The following is a 23,435-nucleotide window of genomic DNA, read 5'->3' on the forward strand; positions in this document are numbered from 1 at the left end:
TTAGAATAAACTTTCCTTTTATTCTATAGGAAAGTTTTAGAATAAACTTTCCTTCTCTTTCTCTCTTGAGTTATTATGATCAACTCAGATTGATTCATGTTGTTTATAATAGTAATAATATATTAAAAGAATGACTAGAAAAACATAAGCCTGTTTTTCATATAATAGTTGAGAAGTTGAAACCTGTGATTGAACTTGAGCTAATGAAGCAAAGAAGTGACTTATCTTGGTTTGATTTCCAGTATGAGATTGAAACATACAGTCTAGTTCTCTTGATTGAAATGCCTTTTTGTGATTGAGAAGTGTTGTAGTTATTTGTCATCATCCTTTCGTTTTCTACTGGTTTGGAAGTTTGTAGTCTGATGTTTAAGGTGTTTTACAGAATACCTATCATTCTGTATGAAGTTCTGTTGTTTAAAGTGAACTGAAAAGTGTATCAACCAATCTCTTATGATTTTTTTTTCCAACTTGATACCACCCGAACACTTTTCAGTAGCTAGAGCATATGTTGCTTCTTTCTTCTTGTTCTTGTGTTTAAATTGTTGGATTGGAGCTAGTATCTTGTCACTGATAAGTTAATCACTTTTAAGCAGCTACCAGGATGAAAATAATATTCAAGTAAACAATTGAATTTTGCAAAAATGTAAGGAAATTTGGGGATCCAAACGAAATATAATTACCATATTACTCATCTAGGTGGGCACAGTTTTAACATTGTGGTTACTGAGAGAAAGAAGTGAATTAATCTTTAAATAGGTAAAATGAGGGCAGCCCCGGTGGCTCAGCAGTTTAGTGCCGCCTTCAGCCTGGGGTGTGATCCTGGAGATCCCAGATCAAGCTTGAGATTTTCTCTCTCTCCCTCCCTCTCTCTCTCTCTCTCTCCATCTCTCTCCACCCCCCGCCCTTCCCCGCCCTTGCACTCTCACTCTCAAATAGGGATCCCTGGGTGGTGCAGCGGTTTGGCCCTGCCTTTGGCCCAGGGCGCAATCCTGGAGACCCGGGATCGAATCCCACATATCCCACATTGGGCTCCCTGCGTAGAGCCTGCTTCTCCCTCTGCCTGTGTCTCTGCCTCTCTCTCTCTCTCTCTCTCTCTCTCTCTCTGCCATGAACAAATAAATTTAAAAAAAATCTTAAAAAAAATAAAAAATAAATAGGTAAAATGCTTCAGAGATCAAATACAATATTTAATTCTTGTTGAAACATATCAGTTTTATACCCTCATGTGATAACTTTACCCTCATTACTTTCTTTTTCCCTTCTTAAATACAGTCATTACCTAAGATCATTCTTTTGACTTGTAGCTGTTTTCTGTAAATATTTCCTAATGGAAATTATCTTCTCATAATTTAACCAATCATCTTTACATTTATGAATCTTAAGTATGTACATCTAGCCCTCACTTTGTAGAGTCTAATTCCATCTTTTTCCATGCATCTATAAAATTTTGTATTTGCATATCTTACTGTAACCCTAAATTCAGTATACCTAAAGCATTTGCTTCCCATACCCTTCCAATTGTTCCATTTTAGGTATGAGTATCTTTATTTTTAGTTTCCAGGCTAGGATTATAAAATTATTCTTTGAGTCTTTCCATTTCATTGTACCATGTATTCAGTTTTTATTTTTAAATGTATTTGATTCACCTGTTCCTAACTAATTTCCTGTTAAATCTTCCTAGTCTAAGTCCTCATAGCTCCTTACCTTCCTGAAGTCCAGACTTCTCTATCAAATAGAAACTAATGATAGCAATAGTCTCCATGTTCAGATGTCACTTTCTAGGTCACTTGGTATAACACACATAGCATCACTTTCTAAATATTTGTTTACATGTTTGTCTCCCTTACTACAATGAGTTATCAGAAGTGGAGATGGAAAGTTTATTTTTGCATCTCAGTGCCCAGCACAATACCTTGCACATATATTAGCAAGTCTTTGTTGTATGAAAAAGCATTGTAGGTACTTTCATATACTTTGTCATTCATTCTAACAATGACCTTGTGAAGGGGATGTAGGAGACCCCTTAAGATCTTTATCTGTAAAAGTTTGCCATAATTATTCCTAATTTTCTTGTCTAAACTTCCTCTTTCTACCTTCTCATATAAATCCAGTCAAATTAATCTACCTACTGTCTCCTGAATACTCCATCTCCCTTCTTAACCCATTCTTCCAATGTTTCTTTCCTTCTCTCTGTCATGGTTTATTATATTTGCCTCTTTTTTGAAACCTTCCCTTCTAGCTCTAACCCACACAAATTTCTCCCTTATAGAACTCTTTTTTTGCAAATATGTTGCCTTACCATTATATAATTTAGCAGCCTGTTATACTTATGCATTTTCATTTATACTGTCATAGTCATTCACTATTGAATGTGAAGTTTGATGTCACAACTTGACTGGCAATGTTGTGTAGCTGGTTCTTTTTTTCTTACTTATTGTCTATCATAATGTTGGAAACCCTATACAAAGGGTTAGCTGTTTCTCCAAAAATGAAAATTCTGTATATATGATAGCACAAATTACTTATTTAGCAAAGGACAGTGGTGTGCTCATCCATTCTCTTTTTTTATATATATAAGATTTTTAAAAAGTAATCTCAATGCCCAAACTTACAACTCTTGAGATCAAGAACCTCACACTCCACCAACTGAGCCAGCCAGGTACCCCTGTGGTTGATTTCTCAATCATTCTTGTTGCTGATTTCTGGTTATCTCTGTCTAGTAGCTAGTGTCACTAATTGTAGTATTATAATTTTAGGACTGAATTCAGGCTAGTCAGATCATCAAACACCTATAAAAGAAAGAAACTATAAATTGTTCTGTTGGAAAATTATAATAAGTATAGGTTGATTTTTTTTTGGCTAATGTACCATGTCTGATAATATTAACTATGTTTTACAATAACTTTTTCAGACTAACTTTTTAGTCTTCTGTATTTCATAATTGATAAAAAATGTAAAAGAATTTCTTAGAGGAAATGATATACCTTGTGAAATTCACTGCCATATTAAAATGTTTATATATAAAAAAAACAGCAGTTTCTTATCGCATAAGGATGTTTTAACTGCTCCAGATGTTTAGTCCATAGTAAATAATGCTTTTTTAAAAAGAAAATGTAGATCTCTATAACATTGGCATCATCTGTTTTATTGTTAGAGAAAGAAATAATAACAAAAGCCACCAAAATGTTTTGTTTTGCATAACTATCATTAGGTGACAAGGTGTCTGTCTCACAAATAGCTTACATATTCTTATTTCTGTTTTTCCTTTTTATCTCTTTTATATCCATTTCTTTTCTCTACTCTATTTTATCAACTTTTCCATTTTTTTGTTAATTGAACATATAATGTAATAATAAAGTCATCTTATTCTGGAATAAATATAAGATGATTTTATGCTCTTTTTATTAGCCCCCATTAGTCTCCGATGTAAAAACCCCTTATCATTGAAAGCCTTTGTAAGTGTGATTTGTTTTTTAACTATTTTCCTGATTGACTCTTTATCCAAAAACTAGAAATATATTGGCCTGATAATGTGGTGAGCTATTTGTAGAACTGACCAATACCTCCATAATTCTTTCCATTTGTACTTTTTTTAATTAAAAAAATTTAGACTTATTATAGAAAGTTTTTACAATTTTTTAAAACTCTTAAATTTTTCTATTGCCAGTAGGTTACTGTTATTTAAATTTTAGGAATTGGAAATAAAATTTACTTTTATGCTACTTAAGTTTAATGTCAAAGTAGAGTTTAACTTGTTTTTGTGAGTCAGATCTTAGTGTGCCTAACATTTTTATTGTCAATACTTAATTGTTGAATAGCTTTCTACAGTAGGTGCTATGTCTTTTGCTTTTTTTTATTTCTTATTTTTATGAATGTGTGCAATGTAACAGTCTCATGTAGGTCAACTTTCTTAAGCTTCCTGTATCACTGACTTTTAAAAGTCCTATTTAGGAAATGGGAAAGAATAAGTCAGAATTACTTGGGATGTTTTTTCAAAACAGATACCACTAGGAATTCTGATGGTTTATTCTTTCTGCCATCCCTCCTTGGAAATACAAGACTATCATAAGTCACTATCACTGAAGGAACTTGATAGAGCCATCAGTTATGTTAGTTTGTCTTAGCGTCCGAAAAGAAACTAGTCTGCCTAGTACTTGTTTATTTTTACAAAGAAAAGTACCAAAATTATTAATAGAAAGTGATATTTAATAAAGCAGCAAATGACTACAGATTTCAAATATGTATTATATCTAGTAATAAGATTATTTATTGTTCTCCTAAAGTGGTAAATTAGATAAATACTTGTATTGGAGAAGTCATTGGTTATTAGGAATACAGTCCTGAAAATGGTAACCTTTTCTTTCAGAAAATATTCAAACCTCAAGTAGCAAGTACTGAAATTAACACAAAAGAGAAATTCTTTTAAAAAATTATTTTCAATCTTCATTCTTATTTCTTTTTTGTCTTGGATAGCCTTCCCCAAATGTATCTTTTTTATAACCAGTACCCTGAAAGTTGCCAGGTTTCACTTGTCTACTTTCTGGTCTGCCTCCAGTGTAGGTCCCTTCTTTTCTTCTCTCTTTACTCTTGAATTAATCCTCTACCTACTTCACAGGCCGATTCTTTGATGAGAATGAATCCCCTGTTGATCCGCAGCATGGCTCTAAACTGGCGGATTATAATGGGGATGATGGTAACGTAGGTGAGTACGAGGCAGACAAGCAGGCTGAGCTGGCTTACAATGAGGAAGAAGATGGTGATGGTGGAGAGGAAGACGTCCAAGGTGAGCGTGGGCCTGGCCTCCATGCTGTGACCGTGAAACCCACCTCTAAATTTTTTGGTTGAATTTGTGTAGAATTTTCTCCACTTATTAGTAGAATTACATTCTTAATACAAAGAGATCCTGTGTAGTTTTCAATTTTATTTTGAAAACAATTTTATCATAGTCATATTTGTAGATTTTAATTATTTTATTTAAGTATTTTCATTTTAATTATCTTACATGTATTACTGATATCGTTATAATTTGAAACTCAACAATATTCAGAAATTTTAGATTTAAATTGCTTGAAATAGCTCTAGAGTTTATGTAAAGCAAATATTCTCAGAAAATAATTCCTTTCCAGTTTCTCATCTGAAAAAATTTCATTATTTTAGGTACAAATATTAACCAGACAGCCTTTTTGTTATAAGGGAAGCACCAAAAGGAAGTCTCCTCCACAATGAATATAAGATGATCTCACTACTAATTCAGTATAGGAAGGCTGTTTTTGAAATTTTTTCTGAGCTGAAAATTTATATTTAATGGTTTGTAAAGTTTTGTCTGTTTCATGTTTAATACACAGATTCAACATATTTTCCTTGTTAACTGTGTAACTTCTGAGCTTTTAAGTTATTAAAAGTTCAGAATCTACCTGTGTGCATGCAGCCTACCCATGCATGCATATCAAAGTATGTTGCGTTATTGCAAGTTATTAGGCCTCTTTTTTGCCTGCTAATACCATTTAGTAATATTTGTGGAAGTTTTTCTCTTTTCTGTAAAAGTTGATTATGAACGTAATGTGTGATGTATTAGATTTTATAATGTGATGCATGAAATATTTTCTAATGTAAACTGCCTTAATTTCTTCCTTAGCTCTTTTTTTTTCCCTTTAACTCTTTTTAAAGTAATCAAATTTTATTTAGGTTCATGATAAGGGTGATTTTTTGTTTCTGCCTTTTTTTTTAAGATTTTATTCATTTATTGGAGAAAGAGCACGTGCACTCACACCAGCAAGGGGTGGGGGGTGGGGGCAAAAGGAGGAGCAGAGGGAGAGGGAGAAGCAGATTCTCCGCTGAGCAGGGGATGGATGTAGGGCTGGATCCCAGGACCCAGAGATCTTGACCCTACCTGAAGGCAGCCACTTAATCAACTGAGCCACCAAGGCACCCGACAGGGTTTGTTTTTATAAAACTCAAAAGAAAATATAGTTCTCCTAAAATGCTACATAGTTAATAGAAAAAGGGAAACTAGAGACTGACTCCCACGCAGGCATTGTTTCACAGGCATCGTTTCGTTAGTACATTCTAGTTTTGGAAGAATGGTTGTTGGGAATAGAAAAAGATAATTCTTAAAAAAAAAAGAAAGAAAAGAAAAAGATAATTCTAAGAGTTATACAAGGATATATTAATGAGACCTTCTCAAACACTGTTTGGAGCCATTGAATAAATTATACCCACCTTTTCTATAATCTCATCCATTTTTCATAAATGTTACCATTTTTTCTTATTGCTTTTGTGATTTGTTTGGATTTTTTTTGCAATTATTTATAACATTGTTTTCAGGCTTTGTTGTGCTTATATATCATATCACAAATTAGATTGTAAGCTCTTGGAGGGCAGGAATTTTCATTTATTTTGCCTTATATTTTGTTTGTATCTTTTTCTGCCTTTATATTCACCCATCCCCCCACTTCCTCATAGTATTTATAATACATAGGACCCTGGGTAAATGTTGTTAACTAATAATTTTATGCTTTCTCATTGAGTTTTTATCTTAAACTGTGACTAGAATAATAACCCCGTAACTTCTGGTCTTATAAACTTAGTTTAAACTTTAAACATTGTTAGGTTTTCTTTTATAAGATCTTTTATCATTTCATTGGATAATTTTAAGGTTTTTATTAGAGCAAATAATTTCTTATGTTTTAGGCTATCTTAACATTAATGACTTTTATCACAGAATTTCAGGTATTTTGTTTGGCTTTTATCCATAGTAGGTACATTTATCTTTAGTTCTCTCCCTCTCTCTCTCTCTCTCTCCCTCTCTCTCTCTCTCTCTCTCTCTCTCTCCTCTGTACCCTTCTCCCTCCCTCACCCCCAGTTCTCATTGCCACTTTACACTTTAGATCTCCAGTACCCTCATGTTGCTCTGCCTTTCCTTCCACAAGGGAATAAATGCATCAGTTCTAAGGAATATGAGGAACTGACCTAAATGATACCCTCAATGAAGTAGGGAGGGGATTGTTAAATTTAGGAGTTTCCTCATTTGCAGGTGAATCTTAGTTGAGCTGGAGGTTGCCGCTTAACTTTTTTTATCCCATTTTGGGGTTCCCTAGATGACAGCAGCAGAAAGATAGGATAGCTACCAAGGGGACCCTTTATCATAGGGAACAAAGTTTCAAGAACATCAGCTGCAGCAGATGAAGAAGCATAAGTTTGAGTGAACAGACTAAAAAAGAATATTGTAGACCCAAATAATTTTAAACATATTTTCAGGGATTCGTTTTTTTTTTTTTTTAAGATTTTATTTATTTATTCATGAGAGACACAGAGAGAGAGGCAGAAACGCAGGCAGAGGGAGAACAGGCTCCATTCAGGGAGCCTGATGTGGGACTCAATCCAGAGTCTCCAGGATCATGCCGTGGGCCAAAGGCGCCGCTAAACTGCTGAACTGCCCTATTTTCAGGGATTCTTTAGGTGTAGTATTAACAGTCCAAAAAGTGGGAAGAGGCAATTATAGGTGTTCCCTTGTTTATCAACAATTTGGATTCTAAATGTTTAGTATTAAGCTAGAATATTTAGAATTTAAAAGCATTTCTTCATAGTTTCAATGTAGAAATAACGGTTGGGTTTCCAGGCCTGTTTGTGCACTTGTAGCCAAAGCAGGCAGTAGAATAGAGTGGGGAAAAAAACATTAGGCTGAGTTAGGAGACCAGCTGTGTATTATGTTTCAAGACACCTAAACTCTCTGGGCCACAATCCTTCATCTGTAATGTGAATCTTGAACTACAGTAGATGGTCCTACTCAGTTCTGAAATTCTGTGGTCACATTCACAGTGGAAGCCCTATGTATAACACAGGTATTATGGGAAAATGTGTTTCTTATTTGAGCGTGCCTCAAACATATCTTCTTCCAAGCTCAGGAAAGAAAGTGGAAACTTTACTACCACCATTGAGACTCTGCAGCCAGAGATATCAAAAACTGAAACATGCTGGTAATAGATGATTGCTATACTTTTTGGAGAACTAATGTTTAAACTTAGGGAATCACTATGTTATACACCTGAAACTAATATAATGTTGTATCAACTATACTTCAATTAAAAAAACTGAAACAAAACAAACAAACAAAAAAACTGAAACATGCACTTTAGAAATACTCAAGGTTCTAGCAGTAGGGGCTCTTTTGCTCTAATATTAGTAGTGTTCTTTTTCTCAATCTGTTGGGTCCCTAGGATTAGAGATTCTAGTTGCAGTACTGAAGTTCTGGATTCAGCTAAGGATATTCTGGCTTTGGTCCCCAAAATTCTTGATTATGAAATGGAGATTTTGGCATCATCTCTGCCATTAGAGAGATAGAGGATTCCAGCTTTATCTCTGATGCTTGTTCATATGTATTGATCATTTGGGACAGCACTACCTGTAGAATGTTTTCTTAAAGAATTGAGTGAAGCCAATTTTTCCTGTGTTTACAATCCTGGTTAATTCTGATTTTTTAATTCCTGGTTTCCTGAAGCACCCTAAAAGAATTTTATTTATATTGGTATAAAAAATTCTTTTTCCTGCCTTCTTTTAAGTGACCCAATGGATAGATTAACTCTGGAAACACTACACATCTGATGAATATGTCTTTTAATTCATTCTTTATTGTATTAAGGAGATGGAGGTTTACAAATTCTCTTTTTCTTATCTTTAGTCCCATAGAAGCTTCAAGTTTGCTTAACAGAATATGATCTGCATATAACTAGGTTTATTTATGGAAGGAAGCTTAAGTGCCTGGATTCTGGAGCCAGATGGCCTGGATTTGAATCATAGCTCCACCACTTAGCAGTTCTATGACCTTGTGAATTACCTACCCTCTATACCTCAATATCCTTATCTGTAAAATAGAAATGTATTTACCTGTTGTTATGTGGATTATATGATTCAGATATTTGTTCAGCACTTAGAATATGTCTTCCACACTGCAAGCACTAAAGTGTTTATTGAATATTTTTTTAAAGATTTTATTTATTTATTCATGAGAGACACACAGAGAGAGAGGCAGAGAGACAGGCAGAGGGAGAAGGAGGCTCCATGCAGGACTCGATCCCGGGACTCCAGGATCACGCCCTGGGCTGAAGGCAGGCGCTAAACCATGAGCCACCCAGGGATCCCCCAAGGACTGCCTGCTTTAGAGGATAATTGCATGTTAGCCTATGGATTAATGTGTACATTTTAGTGGAGACATTCACTGCCTTGTTACCCCAAAATGTTCTTGCTTGGTAGAGCTTGCTTTATGAAGGTGGTCCTTTCTTGACTTCAGAAGGAATTTAGGAGTTATTTAATAAATTATGAATGCTCATTTCCTTTACTAGTCATTTTATATTAATGAGGTATTTATAGATTTTGCTGCTTTGTAAAATGAAATAAAATATAATTTTATTTAGTGGTTCTCTGTTGTTCTATATCAGATTTGGTTAGGTAATTTCATCATACTTTATAAATACATGCAAAAAGATTATCAGTAGAAATTTGAATTCTGGTTAGAATAGCTACTCTGAAAATGTACTCTAGTTAATGTAAATGGTAGTTCAATGTAAGAAATATTCAGTAGTCCAAATGTCCTCTGGAATTCTGAAAAATAATGTGAAGGTGCCATATTAAAAATTGATTAAAAGCATAAATCAATAGAACCAACAAACTCTTCCTTATATTTATAGAAGACTTTGGAAGTAAAGGCCGCTTTCATATGCAGTATTTTATTTTGAGATACAAAAAACAGTTGCTATCTGTACTTTACTGAGGAGGTAATTAAAGGTCTAAAGGGGTTTAGAAAAAATAAAAATAAAAAAATAAAGGGGTTTAGAAACTGGATCAGGTTTGTTAAGTGCCTGGGTCAGGACTAGAATTCAGTTTTTCTATTTCTAGAGCCTTGCTTTTATTTTGTCTTTACAATTATTTAGTTAAAAACCTACCGACATATCTGCTTTTTCCCTTTAATAATTTTCCTGTTAAATTTTTAGGAGTTCTCTTTTGTTTAGCTGCTTTTCCCACTGTTCCATGGTGATTAAATCTTCGTTTAATTACTAAAGTCCTGAAAGATGTTTATAGTCATTAGGTGATGTCCTATAACTGGATCCTAAGGAGAGTTTTCTAGAGAGGTGCCAGTGATTATTTTCCTTTTAAAACCAAAGATAGTTTTTAAAGTACAAAGAGTACCATAAGAGATTGATTAGCATATTTTCAGATTACAGTGTGATTATGGATATAATTTCAGCCTTTACCTGTAACAGAGTTGACACTATCATACCTAGTGGATTACTCTATTGAAGATATGAGATCGTTTTGTTAGATTATGATGCAGAATGGTTGCCTGCAATTCTAAATGAGAATTTCTATAAGTTTAACAGGAAAGTTTTTGAAAGGAAAAAGAAAATTGGTTTATTTGGCATTTTTTTATGAATAAACGTGAAGAAGAAATAAGAATACATCATTATGTAAAGTTAATACATAACTGCATACACCATATGGCATCTTTCTTGAGCAAAATTTTACCTGGAAAACCTATCAAATCTAAAAGAACAGTTTTCAGAAAGTTATAGTATACACATGAATTTGAATTCTAACATATAACTCTTTAAACTATATAACATTATATTTCTGGTCAATTACGATAGTAACAGCTCAGTTTATCAAAAACTAAGCTTTTGGGTTAGTTTGAACCAAAAAGTATGAAATGCACTTTTTTAAGGCTGTGGAGGAGCCAAAAGATGTCATTAAAAGCCATATACTAAAAAGGAAGCTTCTTTGCTTTGATTAAATTACTTTTCATTCTTGTTCTAACATAATTTTAAGCAGTCTTATTTCAAATTCTGAGCAGTCTTATTTCAAATTCTGTAGTTTGTAATGAAATTAGAAAAGGATTGCTACTGCCAGATAAGCTAACAATAATGTGAAGTGATAGATGATACCCAAGAAGGATCCAGAAATACCTGTCAATGGCTAAATAAGTCAAACTCCAAAATATTATATGGAGCTGTTTAATATAGCTACTGAAAGTGACTTTGAGGATCTTTTTTTGGTTTTTGTTTTTGTTTTTGTTTTTAAGATTTTATTTATTTATTCATGAGAGACACAAAGAAAGAGGCAGAGACATAGAGGGAGAAGCAGGCTCCCTGTGGGGAGTCTGATGTGGGACTTGATTTCAGGATCCTGGGATGATGACTTGAGCCAAAGGCAGATGCTCAACCACTGAGCCATCAAGGTATCCTGACTTTGAGGATCTTACTAGCATACTATATTAATACTTTTTTTCTTTTTGGTAAAGAAAAAGTTAAGTTTGGTTAGTACATTTCATTTAAGAAGGTGCTGATAAGCTCTTTGCAGAGGAGCAAAGAAGTTCACTATAATGTTAAATATTGGGATTCTGAGTAATTTTTATTTTCCTGTCTTTTATTTTCTATTTTTTAATGTGATGAATATGGATTTGTTTTGTAATTAGAAAAAAAAGCTGATTTTTAAAGGCATGAAAATGTCTACACAATGATTTCTATCCAAAACTTCAATTTAAAGGACTACTTCGGGACGCCTGGGTGGCTCAGTGGTTGAGCATCTGCCTTCAGCTCAGATCGTGATCCTGGGGTCCTAAGATCAAGTCTCACATCGGGCTCCCCCCAGGGAGCCTGCTTCTCCCTCTGCCTGTGTCTCTGCCTCACTCTCTGTGTTTCTCATGAATAAATAAATAAAAAATAAAGGACTACTTAATCTAATAGAAATAATATATATTATGTTTGTGGATTCCTAAAGTTCCTAAAGTTTTGCTAACTATATCTAGTTCTACTTCTTTCTATCTACCTATCATCAAAAAGATTTGTTAAAATTAAGTAATCTTCCAATATATTGGAATACTTTGGAAGGCAGACTTTTTGCTGGTTAACCAAGCAACTAAGAAGTAGAACCCTATTTTAGGAGGCATAAAATAACAAGCAGAAAGCTGCCTTAAGCCTGAGAAAAAAACGGAGGCATTATTTAATTGGTTTTCTGCAAGTGATTTTAAAAATAATATTCTTGATCCATAATTATTTCCCTTACAGATGATGAAGAACGAGAACTTCAGATGGATCCTGCAGACTATGGAAAGCAACGTTTCAATGATGTCCTTTAAGCCCTAAAAGGAAAACTTCAGAAAACCTAAAGTGCTGTAAAATGGAATCATTTCTACTTTGTTGTTTTTGACTTTTGTTGTAAAGATCAGTTGTAAAGATACATTGAGATAGATTTAAGAAAAATTTTAATGAAGAAATGTACCCATGTACATAGGTGAACTTTTTCATATTGTATTATTAAAGCAGAGATTTTTTTTGATGTTATTACAGTTGAGCCAAAAACAAAGTAAGCAAAACTGTAATCTTTGCATTTAAAATGAACTAATGTATATTTTACATTTTATTGAGCCTAATTCCACAAATGGACAAATAGGAAAAATTGGTTGTACAGTTTATATGTTGCACATAGCATAACTCCAGTGAAAACACTCAGCTGAAAAACTTTTTATAAATTAATATATTCTTGCTAGCCCAACAGGTGTTCTGTTCTATCTACTCCTCATCTCATGCTCTTCATGGAGTTACACCTACAATGGTTACATAAAGGAGGGGTTGGAACTTGGAAGCCGAACACTGGACAGCATGTGTGCAAAATCATTTCCCTCCTTCTTTTATTTTACATGAATGCTGATGTGTTTTGGCAGATTAGCTGCCTGATGGAAGTTGAAGTAACCTGCAAAGACATAACAATATAAGTTATACCTTCCTTAGTTCATGAAATTGTGAAATGCATGATTGACAATATATTTTCAATTTTTATTTTTTCATATAATACTAGTACTGCTTAACTTTATAACCATCATTGGCTAAATTTTTATATTTTCAGAGTCCAAGTTGGTGAAAACATTCATGACTTAAATGCCAGATTCTGAAAGAAGCTAAATCAACTTTGAAATGAATCTGCAATCAGTATTTCAAAGCTTCTCTGGTAGTTATAGTGATCTTATTTGACTAGAATTTTTCGGAAGTACTAAATAAGGAGTTTTAACAGATTTTTATTAATGCACAAATAAGTAGAAGTACAGTGAGGTCTACAGGCGTTTTATCAAAATAGCTTAAAAGTTTATAATAAAGATAAAGAATCTTTGTAATTAATATGTTGTTAAGAACCCATAAACCTCATATTTGCTAGACTTGTGAAATTATTTTAAATACATTTGTCTTTTTTGACACTATTCCATAGAATGCATAAGCTAGTTATAATTAACCCCAGTTTTTGGATTTATATCTTTTAAATTTTATCCCCCTCTCCAAAACAAAAGATTTTGGTCATAAGAAGAAATTTAAAGTTGTTAACTCTGTTTTTCAGAAGGACTACTGTTAATTGCACATAAACATGAAATGCTTTTTTCCCCCCTTTGTGCTCAGGTTCTAATAAAAAATTCAAACTTACAGAAGTAAAAAAGCTGTTCATTTATCGGAGGTGCAAAAATTCTTAGACTTCAGTTTGAAATTATTTAGTGACCAGGAAAAGATATAGTGATTTACTAAAATTGTTATTTCTACCAAATAAGTAAGCAATTCATGCCTTTGCTGAGTATAGTCAGGCCTATAATGAATAGGTATGATAATTCACAGAATTTATAAAAATGGAGTTAAAGAAAATTGATGTACACCCTTTGGGCATTAGAGTGGGAAGATGAATCTAAAACATACTTCTAGTAATACTTTATATTTAATACTGTAAAATATTTACAAATGAAAACCATGAAATTTCCTGCCTATGTTTGTCATAAAAACAATCACTTAATTATATGGTAGCTATTACTTATACAGCAAAATTTCTTCAATTAGTCTAGATATTTTATAAACTGAGGAATCTTGGACCAATTGATGTTTCTGACTGTATTAACATTTTAGTGCTATAAAATACTATGTGAATCTCTAAAATTCTGACCTTCTATAGTCTGTATTAGACATGCTGGTTTTTATAATATTTTACTTCTGCCTTAAGATTTAGGTTTTTTACATGTATTTTTGCCCGGAATTAAGTGTTAATTTGATGGAAACTCTGCTTTTAAAATCATCACTTACTGGGTTCTAATAAATTAAAATTAAACTTGTTTTACTATTTTGCTGATTCTGATACATACACACACATCACACTTGTGATGCAAATAGCTACATTTTAACACTAAAATTTGAGCAAATTTAGAATATCTTTTAGGCTATGCTAAACTAGAAGGGCAGAAAGATTTATATTAAGATAGTTTATTGTAGTGCTAGTTTATTTAACAAATATTGAGTGCTTCCTATGTGCCCAGCATTGTCTTATGTAACAATACTGTAGTGGATAAGACAGACCAGGTTTCAGTTCTCAGGGAGCTTCCAAGTTGGAGCTGTCAGACAATATATATAAGTAAACACATGAACCAGCTAATTTTAAATAATGATAAGAACTATTAAAAATAAAACAAAGTTTTGGCAGCCCGGGTAGCTCAGCAGTTTAGCGTGCCTTCAGCCCAGGCCCTGATCCTGGAGACCCGGGATCTAGTCCCAGGTCGGGCTCCCTGCATGGAGCCTGCTTCTCCCTCTGCCTGTGTCTCTGCCTCTCTCTCTCTCTCTCTCTCTCTCTTTCTGTGTGTCTCTCATGAATAAGTAAATAAAATCTTTAATAAAAATTAAAATAAAACAAAGTTCAAAGGTTTCAAGATCTCTAAGTTTCCATATAACTAGTTTTCACTTAACTGAAACATAATCGTGAGGCTAGAGTATCAAGAGCAAGGGGGAGAGAAATGAGGCTGAAGAGGTATGGAAAGGGTAGGGTAGGGAGAACCTTGTGAGTTCAAGTCACTTGCTACTGATTCATAAAGAGAAAATGAAAACTAAAATATACATCGAGGGATGATTCCAGAGAAAATGTGAATGCGACTTCAAAATCATTTCTAAAATATGTATCTTTACTTTTAAAAAATGTTAAGATTGTGTACCTTTTTAATTTGACATTTATACGCCTGTAACAAAATTTGCTAGAATATGAGGACAGAGAATCTGCAAGAAAACAAAACCAAACAGAACCTGCATAGATATGAGGGGGATAGTCACTTCCCATAATGGCTAGCCTTGGAAACTTCTAATCTCTACATACATATCTGATGGTTTCAATAAGATAATCAAACCAGGGGCACCTGGATGGCTCAGTGGTTGAGCATCTGCCTTTGGCTCAGGTCGTGATCTCGGTGTCCTGGGATTAAGTCCCGCATCAGGCTCCTTGCTGGGAGCCTGCTTCTCCTTCTGCCTGTGTCTCTGCCTCTATCTCTTTGTGTCTCATGAATAAATAAAATCTTTAAAAACAAAACAAATTAAAAAAAAAAAAAAAAAAAAAAAAAAAAAAACAAACAAATTATTAAAAAAAAAGATAATCAAATCATGTGGCATTAATACATTTCCAAAGTCCAGGTTATTGAGTCTTCACATCAACATTCACTTCTAATTGGGCTGTACCCAATTCTTTTGTTTTTTAAGATTTTAGTTATTTATTTATTTATGAGAGATACAGAGAGAGAGAGAGAGAGGCACAGACACAGGCAAAGGGAGAAGCAGGCTCCATTCCATGCAGGGAGCCTGATGTGGGCCTCCATCCGGAGTTTCCAGGACCACACCCTGGGCTGAAGGCAGCGCTAAACCACTGAGCCACCCGAGCTGCCCCCCAACACCCCGTCCCTCGGCTTTTTTTTTTTAAGATTTTATTTATTCATGAGAGACACAGAGAGAGGGAGAGAAGCAGAGACATAGGCAGAGGAAGCAGGCTCCATGCCAGGAGCCCAATGTGGGATTTGATTCCGGGACTCCAGGATAATGCCCTCGGCCAAAGGCAGGCGCTGAAACTGCTGAGCCACCCAGGAATCCCTGTACCCAATTCTTTTTAAGACTCTCCTCACTAAGGGTTTCAAATGAAAATTCAAACAACTATCTCAGAAAAAGGGGAAAATTTAATGGTCCATGTAAGCAAACTGCATAAAGGACAGGAGTCTCCCGAACTTGTGTAGCAATTCAATTCCATCAACTTTGTTTCACCAACTCCCATTTCTGCCTCTCTCTACTTGCTACTTTCTTTCACTTAGACCAGCTTTCCCCTCAAACCTCTACCCATGACTTCCAGCAGGTCTATTTTCTTAGTTGGCCACCCAAAAGCAGCTGCTCCTCTTTCCTTCCTTAATTCCACTGCAAAAAATCTGAGGGAACGGAGACTTTTGTTTCTGGCTATGATTAATTTGACCTGTCCTCCAGAATTAGTAGCAGCTATGAAACTGAACAATACATATTAATCGACTGTTTTGGGTTGCGCAAAACTGAAACTTCTGAAATAAAAACTTTAGCACTTGAACCCCACTATCACCCAGCTTCCTGTGGTGTAAAGAGGCTGAGCTGAGAATACAGAGATAAGAGTGGAGAGCAGCTGAAGCAGTTGGAATCAGTGCGGTAGCGCCAGAGAAGACGGAGCTATACAGAGTAGTAGCTCGCGAAATCCTTGGGGATGCCCGACTCCATGGGTGAGGTCTGGGCTGTACATAATCAGAGCAAGACCACCTGATGCTTACCAGATAGCAGTTGTTACAGAGCTGAGAATGGAATGTAGATACTAGTGGTCAAGAAGTGTTGGCCTAAAAGCAGTGCTAAGGGGCACTAAATTTCTGGGCCTGCCAAGGTAGCGATCTCTAACAGTTGTGGCATCCAGCTGAAACATTAGAGAGGCTGCATCTTGGGAGTAAAGACAATGCCCTAGAGTAAGACCTCCCCAGGCCTGCCCTAACAAGCTCTGACAAGATGGCAAGGGGAGATAGAGTATGGAGATCGTATCCTGCCAAGTTAAAACTTAGGAAATTCCTTGGGCATCTCACAGATATGAGCTAACAAAGTATAAAATCAAGCCTATAGTAGTTTAAGGTGACCACTCAGTAACTGAAGAATCTGCTAAATCAAGAAACATCACCTTTCAGAAGATATAATTTCTACGGCATCTACACAGTGATGTCCAGTATTCAATAAATTACTAGACAAAGACTTGAAATGTAATTCATAGTTAAAAAAAAAATTAGAGGGGATCCCTGGGTGGCGCAGCGGTTTGGCGCCTGCCTTTGGCCCGGGGCGCGATCCTGGAGACCCGGGATCGAATCCCACATCGGGCTCCCGGTGCATGGAGCCTGCTTCTCCCTCTGCCTGTGTCTCTGCTTCTCTCTCTCTCTCTGTGTGACTATCATAAATAAATAAAAATTAAAAAAAAAAATAGGGCAGCCCCGGTGGCGCAGCGATTTAGCGCCGCCTGCAGCCCAGGGCTGATCCTGAAGACCCGGGATCGAGTCCCATGTCGGGCTACCTGTATGGAACCTGCTTCTCCCTCTGCCTGTGTCTCTGCCTCTGTCTCCTCTCGCTCTCTCAAGAATAAATAAAACAAAATCTTAAAAAAAAAAAAATTAGATAGCTATTGTTGTCATATTAGTTGTTTGTGGTTTTTGTTTTTTTTTTTAATTTTATTTATTTAGGGAACCCTGGGTGGCGCAGCGGTTTGGCGCCTGCCTTTGGCCCAGGGCACGGTCCTGGAGACCCAGGATCGAATCCCACGTCGGGCTCCCGGTGCATGGAGCCTGCTTCTCCCTCTGCCTGTGTCTCTGCCTCTCTCTCTCTGTGTGACTATCATAAATAAATAAAAATTAAAAAAAAAAGATTTTATTTATTTATTCATAAGAGACACAGAGAGAGAGGCAGAGAGCCCGACGTGGGACGCAATTCCCGGTCTCCAGGAACACACCCTAGTCTGAAGGAGCACTAAGCCACCTGGGCTGCCCTATTAGTTGTTTGTTAATGCAGGTATTAAAAGTTTATTTAAAGATCAAATGAAAATGTTTTAAATGACTAAACAGAGTCTCAGCACAGAAATGAAAATTACAGAAAATCAAAAGGAAATTCTAGGACTGCAAAGTATAATAATTGAAATGAAAAATACATTGGGTGGGGTTTTTTTTTGTTATTGTTTTTTTTTTTTAATTTATTTATTTATTCATGAGAGACACAAAGAGAGAGAGAGGCAGAGACACAGGCAGAGGGAGAAGCAGGCTCCATGCAGGGAGCCCGATGTGGAACTTGATCCCGGGTCTCCAGGATCACGCACTGGACCAAAGGCGGTGCTAAACCGCTGAGCCACCCGGGCTACCCACATTGGGTGGGTTTCATTGCAAATTGCAATGATAGTAGAATGAATTTGAGGATATATAAATGTAGTTGTACTATAAGTATTTGAAAATAGTTGAAATGTTGAGAGACCCAGAAATGTGGATTTGGGGTTCATTCAATATTTATTGTGTGCTCAAGATGTTCACCCCACTCCCTAACACAAAGTCTAAAGATTTCATCATAAAAGAACAATGATCAGGATCCCTGGGTTTAGTGCCTGCCTTTGGCCCAGGGGCATGATCCTGGAGTCCTGGGATCAAGTCCCATATCAGCCTGCCTCTGTCTCTGCCTCTCTCCCTCTCTGTGTGTCTCTCATGAATAAATAAATAAAATCTTTAAAAAAATCATTCTTTCAATTACTTATTGAGTATCTAATACGTCTGGAGATACAAGGGATACAAGAGTGATAAAGTCTCTGCCTTAGTGGAATTTATATGCCAGAGGGAGATATTATTTTCTATACTCATATTGATAAATGCTATAAGAAAAATAAGTTAGAAAAAAAAAGGAATAATGATGTAGGAGTGCTATTTCAAAAGATTTTGTCTATTTTAGAAAGAGAGAGAGCGTGCTTGGAAGCAGGGGAAGGTGGAGGAAGATAATCTCCAGCAGACTCCCTGCTGAGTGCAGAGCCTGATGCAGGCCTCAATCCCACAACCCTGAGATCATGACCTGAGCTGAAATCAAGAGTCGGATTTATTCATGAGAGACACACTTAACTGACTGAGACACTCAGGTGCTCCTAGAGGAATACTATTTTAGATAGGATGATCAGGGAGGGCCTTTCTGAAAAAGGGGTATGAGAACAAGCCATGTGAATATTCTATGCAATACTATCCAATAAAAATATAATTAATACAAACTACCTATGTAATTTTAAATTTTCTGGTAACCACATTTTATTTTAAATATTTTATTTATTTAATTATATGAGAGAGTGCAAGAGAGTAAGAAATAGTGACTGAGATAGCACAAGCAAGGAGGAGAGAGAGAAGCAAGCTCCCTGCTGAGCAAGGAGCCCAATGCAGGGCTCCATCCCAGGATCCTGGGATGATGACCTGAGCTGAAGGCAGACACTGAACCAACTGAGCCACTCAGGCACCCCTAGTAATAACTTTTAAAAATACTGGTGAAATTTTGATATTATGTAATCAACATAAAATACTACTCATGAGATATTTTATATTTTCTTTTGTACTAAATCTTAAATCTAGTATATATTTTATATTTACAATGCATCTCAATTTGGACAGTAAATTGTCATTGGAAATATTTGATTAGTATTTAGCATTAATAAAATTTATATTTGAAAAAAAAAATTTATATTTGAGCAAGTATGTTCACATACCCATGTTCCACAAGCATACTTAAAAGTTTTCCAATAACTGAACGAAGTATTAATGTTTTTCAATACACTTTACTTTTTCGGGCACTTTCAGGTTCACAGCTAATTAAGTAGAAAGTAGAGAATTCCCACATACTCCATTCACACACACACACACACACAAGCTAAAATTTTTTATTAAAATTGATAAACTAACACTGTACACATCATTATCAACCAAAGTCAGTTTACATTAAAATTCACATTTTGTATTGTAAATTCTATGGATTAGGACAGATGTATAATGACATGTATCTACCATTATAGTATGCAGAATAGTTTCACTGCCCTAAAAATCACACATAGTCGACTTATTCCTCCTTCCTTTCCTCTAAGCCCCTGGCAGCCACTTTTCCAAAATATTATATAGTTGTAATCATATAGTATATAGCCTTTTCAGATTGGCCTTTTTAGCTGATTAATATTCCGTTGTATGGGTATATCACAGTTTAACCTTTCACCTATTGAAGGACATTTTGGGTGCTCTAAGTTTTGGCAATTACGAATAAAGTTGCTATTGATATTCATGTGTAGATTTTTGTGTGGGCACAAGTTCAGCTTCTTTGGGGAAATACCAAGGAACAATTTTTTTATTGTAGTAAAATACACATAATATAAAATTTACCATTGTTACATTTTCATGTAAAATATACAATTCAGTGGCATTAAGTATACACTAACAATGTTGTGCAACCATTGCCATTAACTAGTTCTAGGACTGTTTCATTACCCCAAATGGAAGCTCTATTAAGCACTCGGGTCTTAGTTTTAAAGTTTAAGCTAATTAAAATTAAATAAAATTAAAAATTGATTTCCTCAACCACAATGCCACATTTCAAGTGTCCAGTAGCCACACATGGCTTGTAGCTAGTGGCTGTTGAATAGCACAGGTCTAGGGGGAAAAAGAATTAGAAGCAGAGAAACAATAAGTATAAAGCCCTTGATACAGGAATATACTTTTTCAAAGAATAGTTAGTTGGACAGTATGATGGAAATACAAATAACAAGAGGTAGGGAATTTAGTTAGTAAGGTATCCAAGAGTGAGCTAATAGCTCACTTGCATGTCACAGTAAAGATTTTAGATTTTAAGGGTGATGGAAATTTTATAATGAGGTTTAAAATGATCACTCTGGCTGTGTGTTAGAAAGGTTGAAGGAGGCTCAAGAACAGAACAGGAACACTTATAGTAGAGAGAGACCATAGAGATTATGGTCCTTGAACTAGGGACATAGCTGGAGTGGTAAGTGTTTGGATTCAAGATATTTTCAAGGTCTAGCTTATTGCACTTACAATGGATTGGATGAAATATGAGAAACAAACTATATTCTATAAGGTACAGAATACTGAGAGAAGCAGATTTGAGAGAAAATGAAGTTTTGTTTTGACCATGTTTCAGATGATCATTGCCATCAAGTGATTGCAATATTAGAGCAAAATGCAATTCTGATATTTCAGTATTTAAGTATTACTTCCTTAATGATGTATTATCATTTGTAGTAAGAGTGATAAAAATATATCTCATAGAGAATTTTAAGAATTGTTTGTGAAGTGCATACGCCTTACATATCAAAGGTAAATATATTCCATATACTGTGAAGTAAGGAACTTTTTGAAGGATTCTATTGAATATCCAAGACACTTCTATCACATTACTTAGTGAACATCCTATTTCATTAATGGTTTCATATAGCAATAGTTCTGTATACGTTAGAAAGCATGCATGTCACTAGGTTTTTGCATTAATTTTTTTCCCTATGGCTACTGCTTTGCATCTTAATATACTTCAGGGTTTTTTTTAAAGTTCATATTTTTGGGCAGTCCCGGTGGCTCAGCAGTTTAGGGCCGCCTTCAGCCCAGGGTGGGATCCTGGAGACCCGGGATCCAGTCCGAAGTCAGGCTCCCTGCATGGAGCCTGCTTCTCCCTCTGCCTGTGTCTCGGCCGCCCCCCCCCCCCCCCGCAATGTCTGTCATGAATAAATAAATAAAATCTTTAAAAAGCTCATATTTTTAAACCTTTATTTCATTCTAAAATCTTGGACAGAATTTTTACTGAAGCTTAAAGACATTAACAACTATTATTTAAGGAGCAAGGAAAACACCTTATTGAATGTTTTTCCGTAAATAATATCTCATTTGATTTCAAAACAATCCACTTAGATATTGCAGAAAAGAATCTAGTAGACTATTAGATGTAAAATCCACTTAGATATTGCAGAAAAGAATCTAGTAGACTATTAGATGTAAAAGAAGGTGAAAATCAGAAATAATACAGTCAACTGTGAACAAATGGTATTGAAATATTAAATAAATTGCAAAAGCACTTAGACTTGCTACCAGCAGCCTTTCTAAACTTAACATCTAACAATCTAACATTGCCACAGGAGACAGTAGGAGGTGCTGTAATGAGCAGAAGGGGGGCTTGAGTCCTGATTATATTTCTTCCTGGCAGATTGTCTTTGGATAATACATCTGTTTTTTTCTTTTTTCTCCCCTCTCCTCACCTTAAAAAAAATTTCAGTGTCTTCAGCTGAAGAGTTTGGGGACTAATATCACCTATTTTATTTTTTTCCTGGGGTTGTTGGGGAAATCAAAATGCATGTAAAACTACTTTGTAAATGGCATACTTGTTTTAGAAGAGTGAACACTGGAAGTTACTACTACGGGGAACAACTTTTTTCAGAAATATTTCCAATTTTTACCTGATTTAAAAATTATTTTGGTAATCAATTGGGGGTAATTGTTTAGTCTATATTCTAATTGCTTTCCGTGATACACACTGGATAATCAGTAACTGTTTGTTGATTTTCAATTATTTTGTGGACTAATACCAGTTCTGCACACAGTTACACCACGTCCTGTCAATGTCTCATTTAGAGCATTCTTGTATTAGGAAGAGACCTGGTACAAATGAACTCTGAGCTCTGACAGGATCTGTAGTATATAAGGCTATCAGGAGACAACCCACCTCCTCCACACTTTGAAACCACCAGATTCACAAGATTCTCTGCTTACCTGCGTCTCATCTCTCTCCACTATCTTCCCCTCAACTCCTGTATCCCTGGTGCACAGAACTACTTCCCTAATTGCTCAGTGCAATTTCATTTTTGGATTTTTCCATCTGTCGTTTCCTTTACCTAGACACTTCCCTTCTAACATCGATTCTTCACGCCATCATCTCATGAAAGCCATCTCAAACCCTCACTCAGTTGTACGCCTGTCAAGAACTCCTTGTGGTCATTTTAGCTGTATTTAAATTGTTTACTTGTTTGTCTTCAATAGACCATGAACTCTGGGAAGGCAGGGTCCACGTCTGCCTTGTATCCCTCGCATCTAGTATGGTCCTCACACCCTGTGTTTTTTTCAGTAAATGTTTCTTGATTGAATAACGTGAATGGCCCAAGAGTTTTAGCAAAGAGATGATGCTCTTCCAACCACTACACTCGGTTTTCTGATATTCCACTAGGGCTGGGCGCTTGGATTGACACATTTCCACCCCGTGAGGCTGACGGTCGGTCCTTAGATAGACTCAGTAATGCAGGTAGGACCCCAGTTGTCTGAACGATCTGGCTTCTCGGAAGGACCACCGCCGACATCGCGTGGAGTCGAACGGCGTGGGTGTGCATGGCAGATCCACAAGCGACTGCTATGCTCTCTAGGCAGAGCGCTGGAAAGAGGACCTTCAACGGCCACCCGGATCCCTGGAAAGAAGGAAGGATTCGTCTCACCACGGCCTCCGGCAGCGCTCCCTGCACACGACCTCCTCCAGCGCGCCAAGGCGTTAGTCCCACCCTGTCCCGCTTGGCCCCACCCA

General features: G+C 35.8%; 1 protein-coding gene and 1 long non-coding RNA gene across 4 annotated transcripts in view; one reads left to right on the top strand and one right to left on the bottom strand.

The window, feature by feature from the left end:
* The window catches only part of GOLM2 (golgi membrane protein 2), a 99,752-nt gene extending 85,621 nt beyond the window's left edge, over positions 1-14,131 (top strand). For 2 of the 3 annotated variants that reach the window (XM_025472956.3, XM_025472957.3), the window contains 2 exons: positions 4,616-4,783; positions 12,057-14,131. In XM_025472956.3, the coding sequence (XP_025328741.1) occupies positions 4,616-4,783; positions 12,057-12,127 (239 nt within the window). In that variant the 3' untranslated portion in view covers positions 12,128-14,131. The remainder of the gene's footprint in view (positions 1-4,615; positions 4,784-12,056) is intronic. The other variant, XM_025472958.3, reaches the window with a different exon arrangement.
* The window catches only part of LOC112676016 (uncharacterized), a 109,018-nt gene continuing 99,008 nt past the window's right edge, over positions 13,426-23,435 (bottom strand). Inside the window, exon 5 of the long non-coding RNA XR_003146249.3 lies at positions 13,426-23,322. This is a non-coding gene — a long non-coding RNA (uncharacterized LOC112676016). The remainder of the gene's footprint in view (positions 23,323-23,435) is intronic.

Source organism: Canis lupus, chromosome 30, assembly GCF_003254725.2.
Source record: "Canis lupus dingo isolate Sandy chromosome 30, ASM325472v2, whole genome shotgun sequence".
Taxonomy (NCBI): Eukaryota; Metazoa; Chordata; class Mammalia; order Carnivora; family Canidae; genus Canis; species Canis lupus.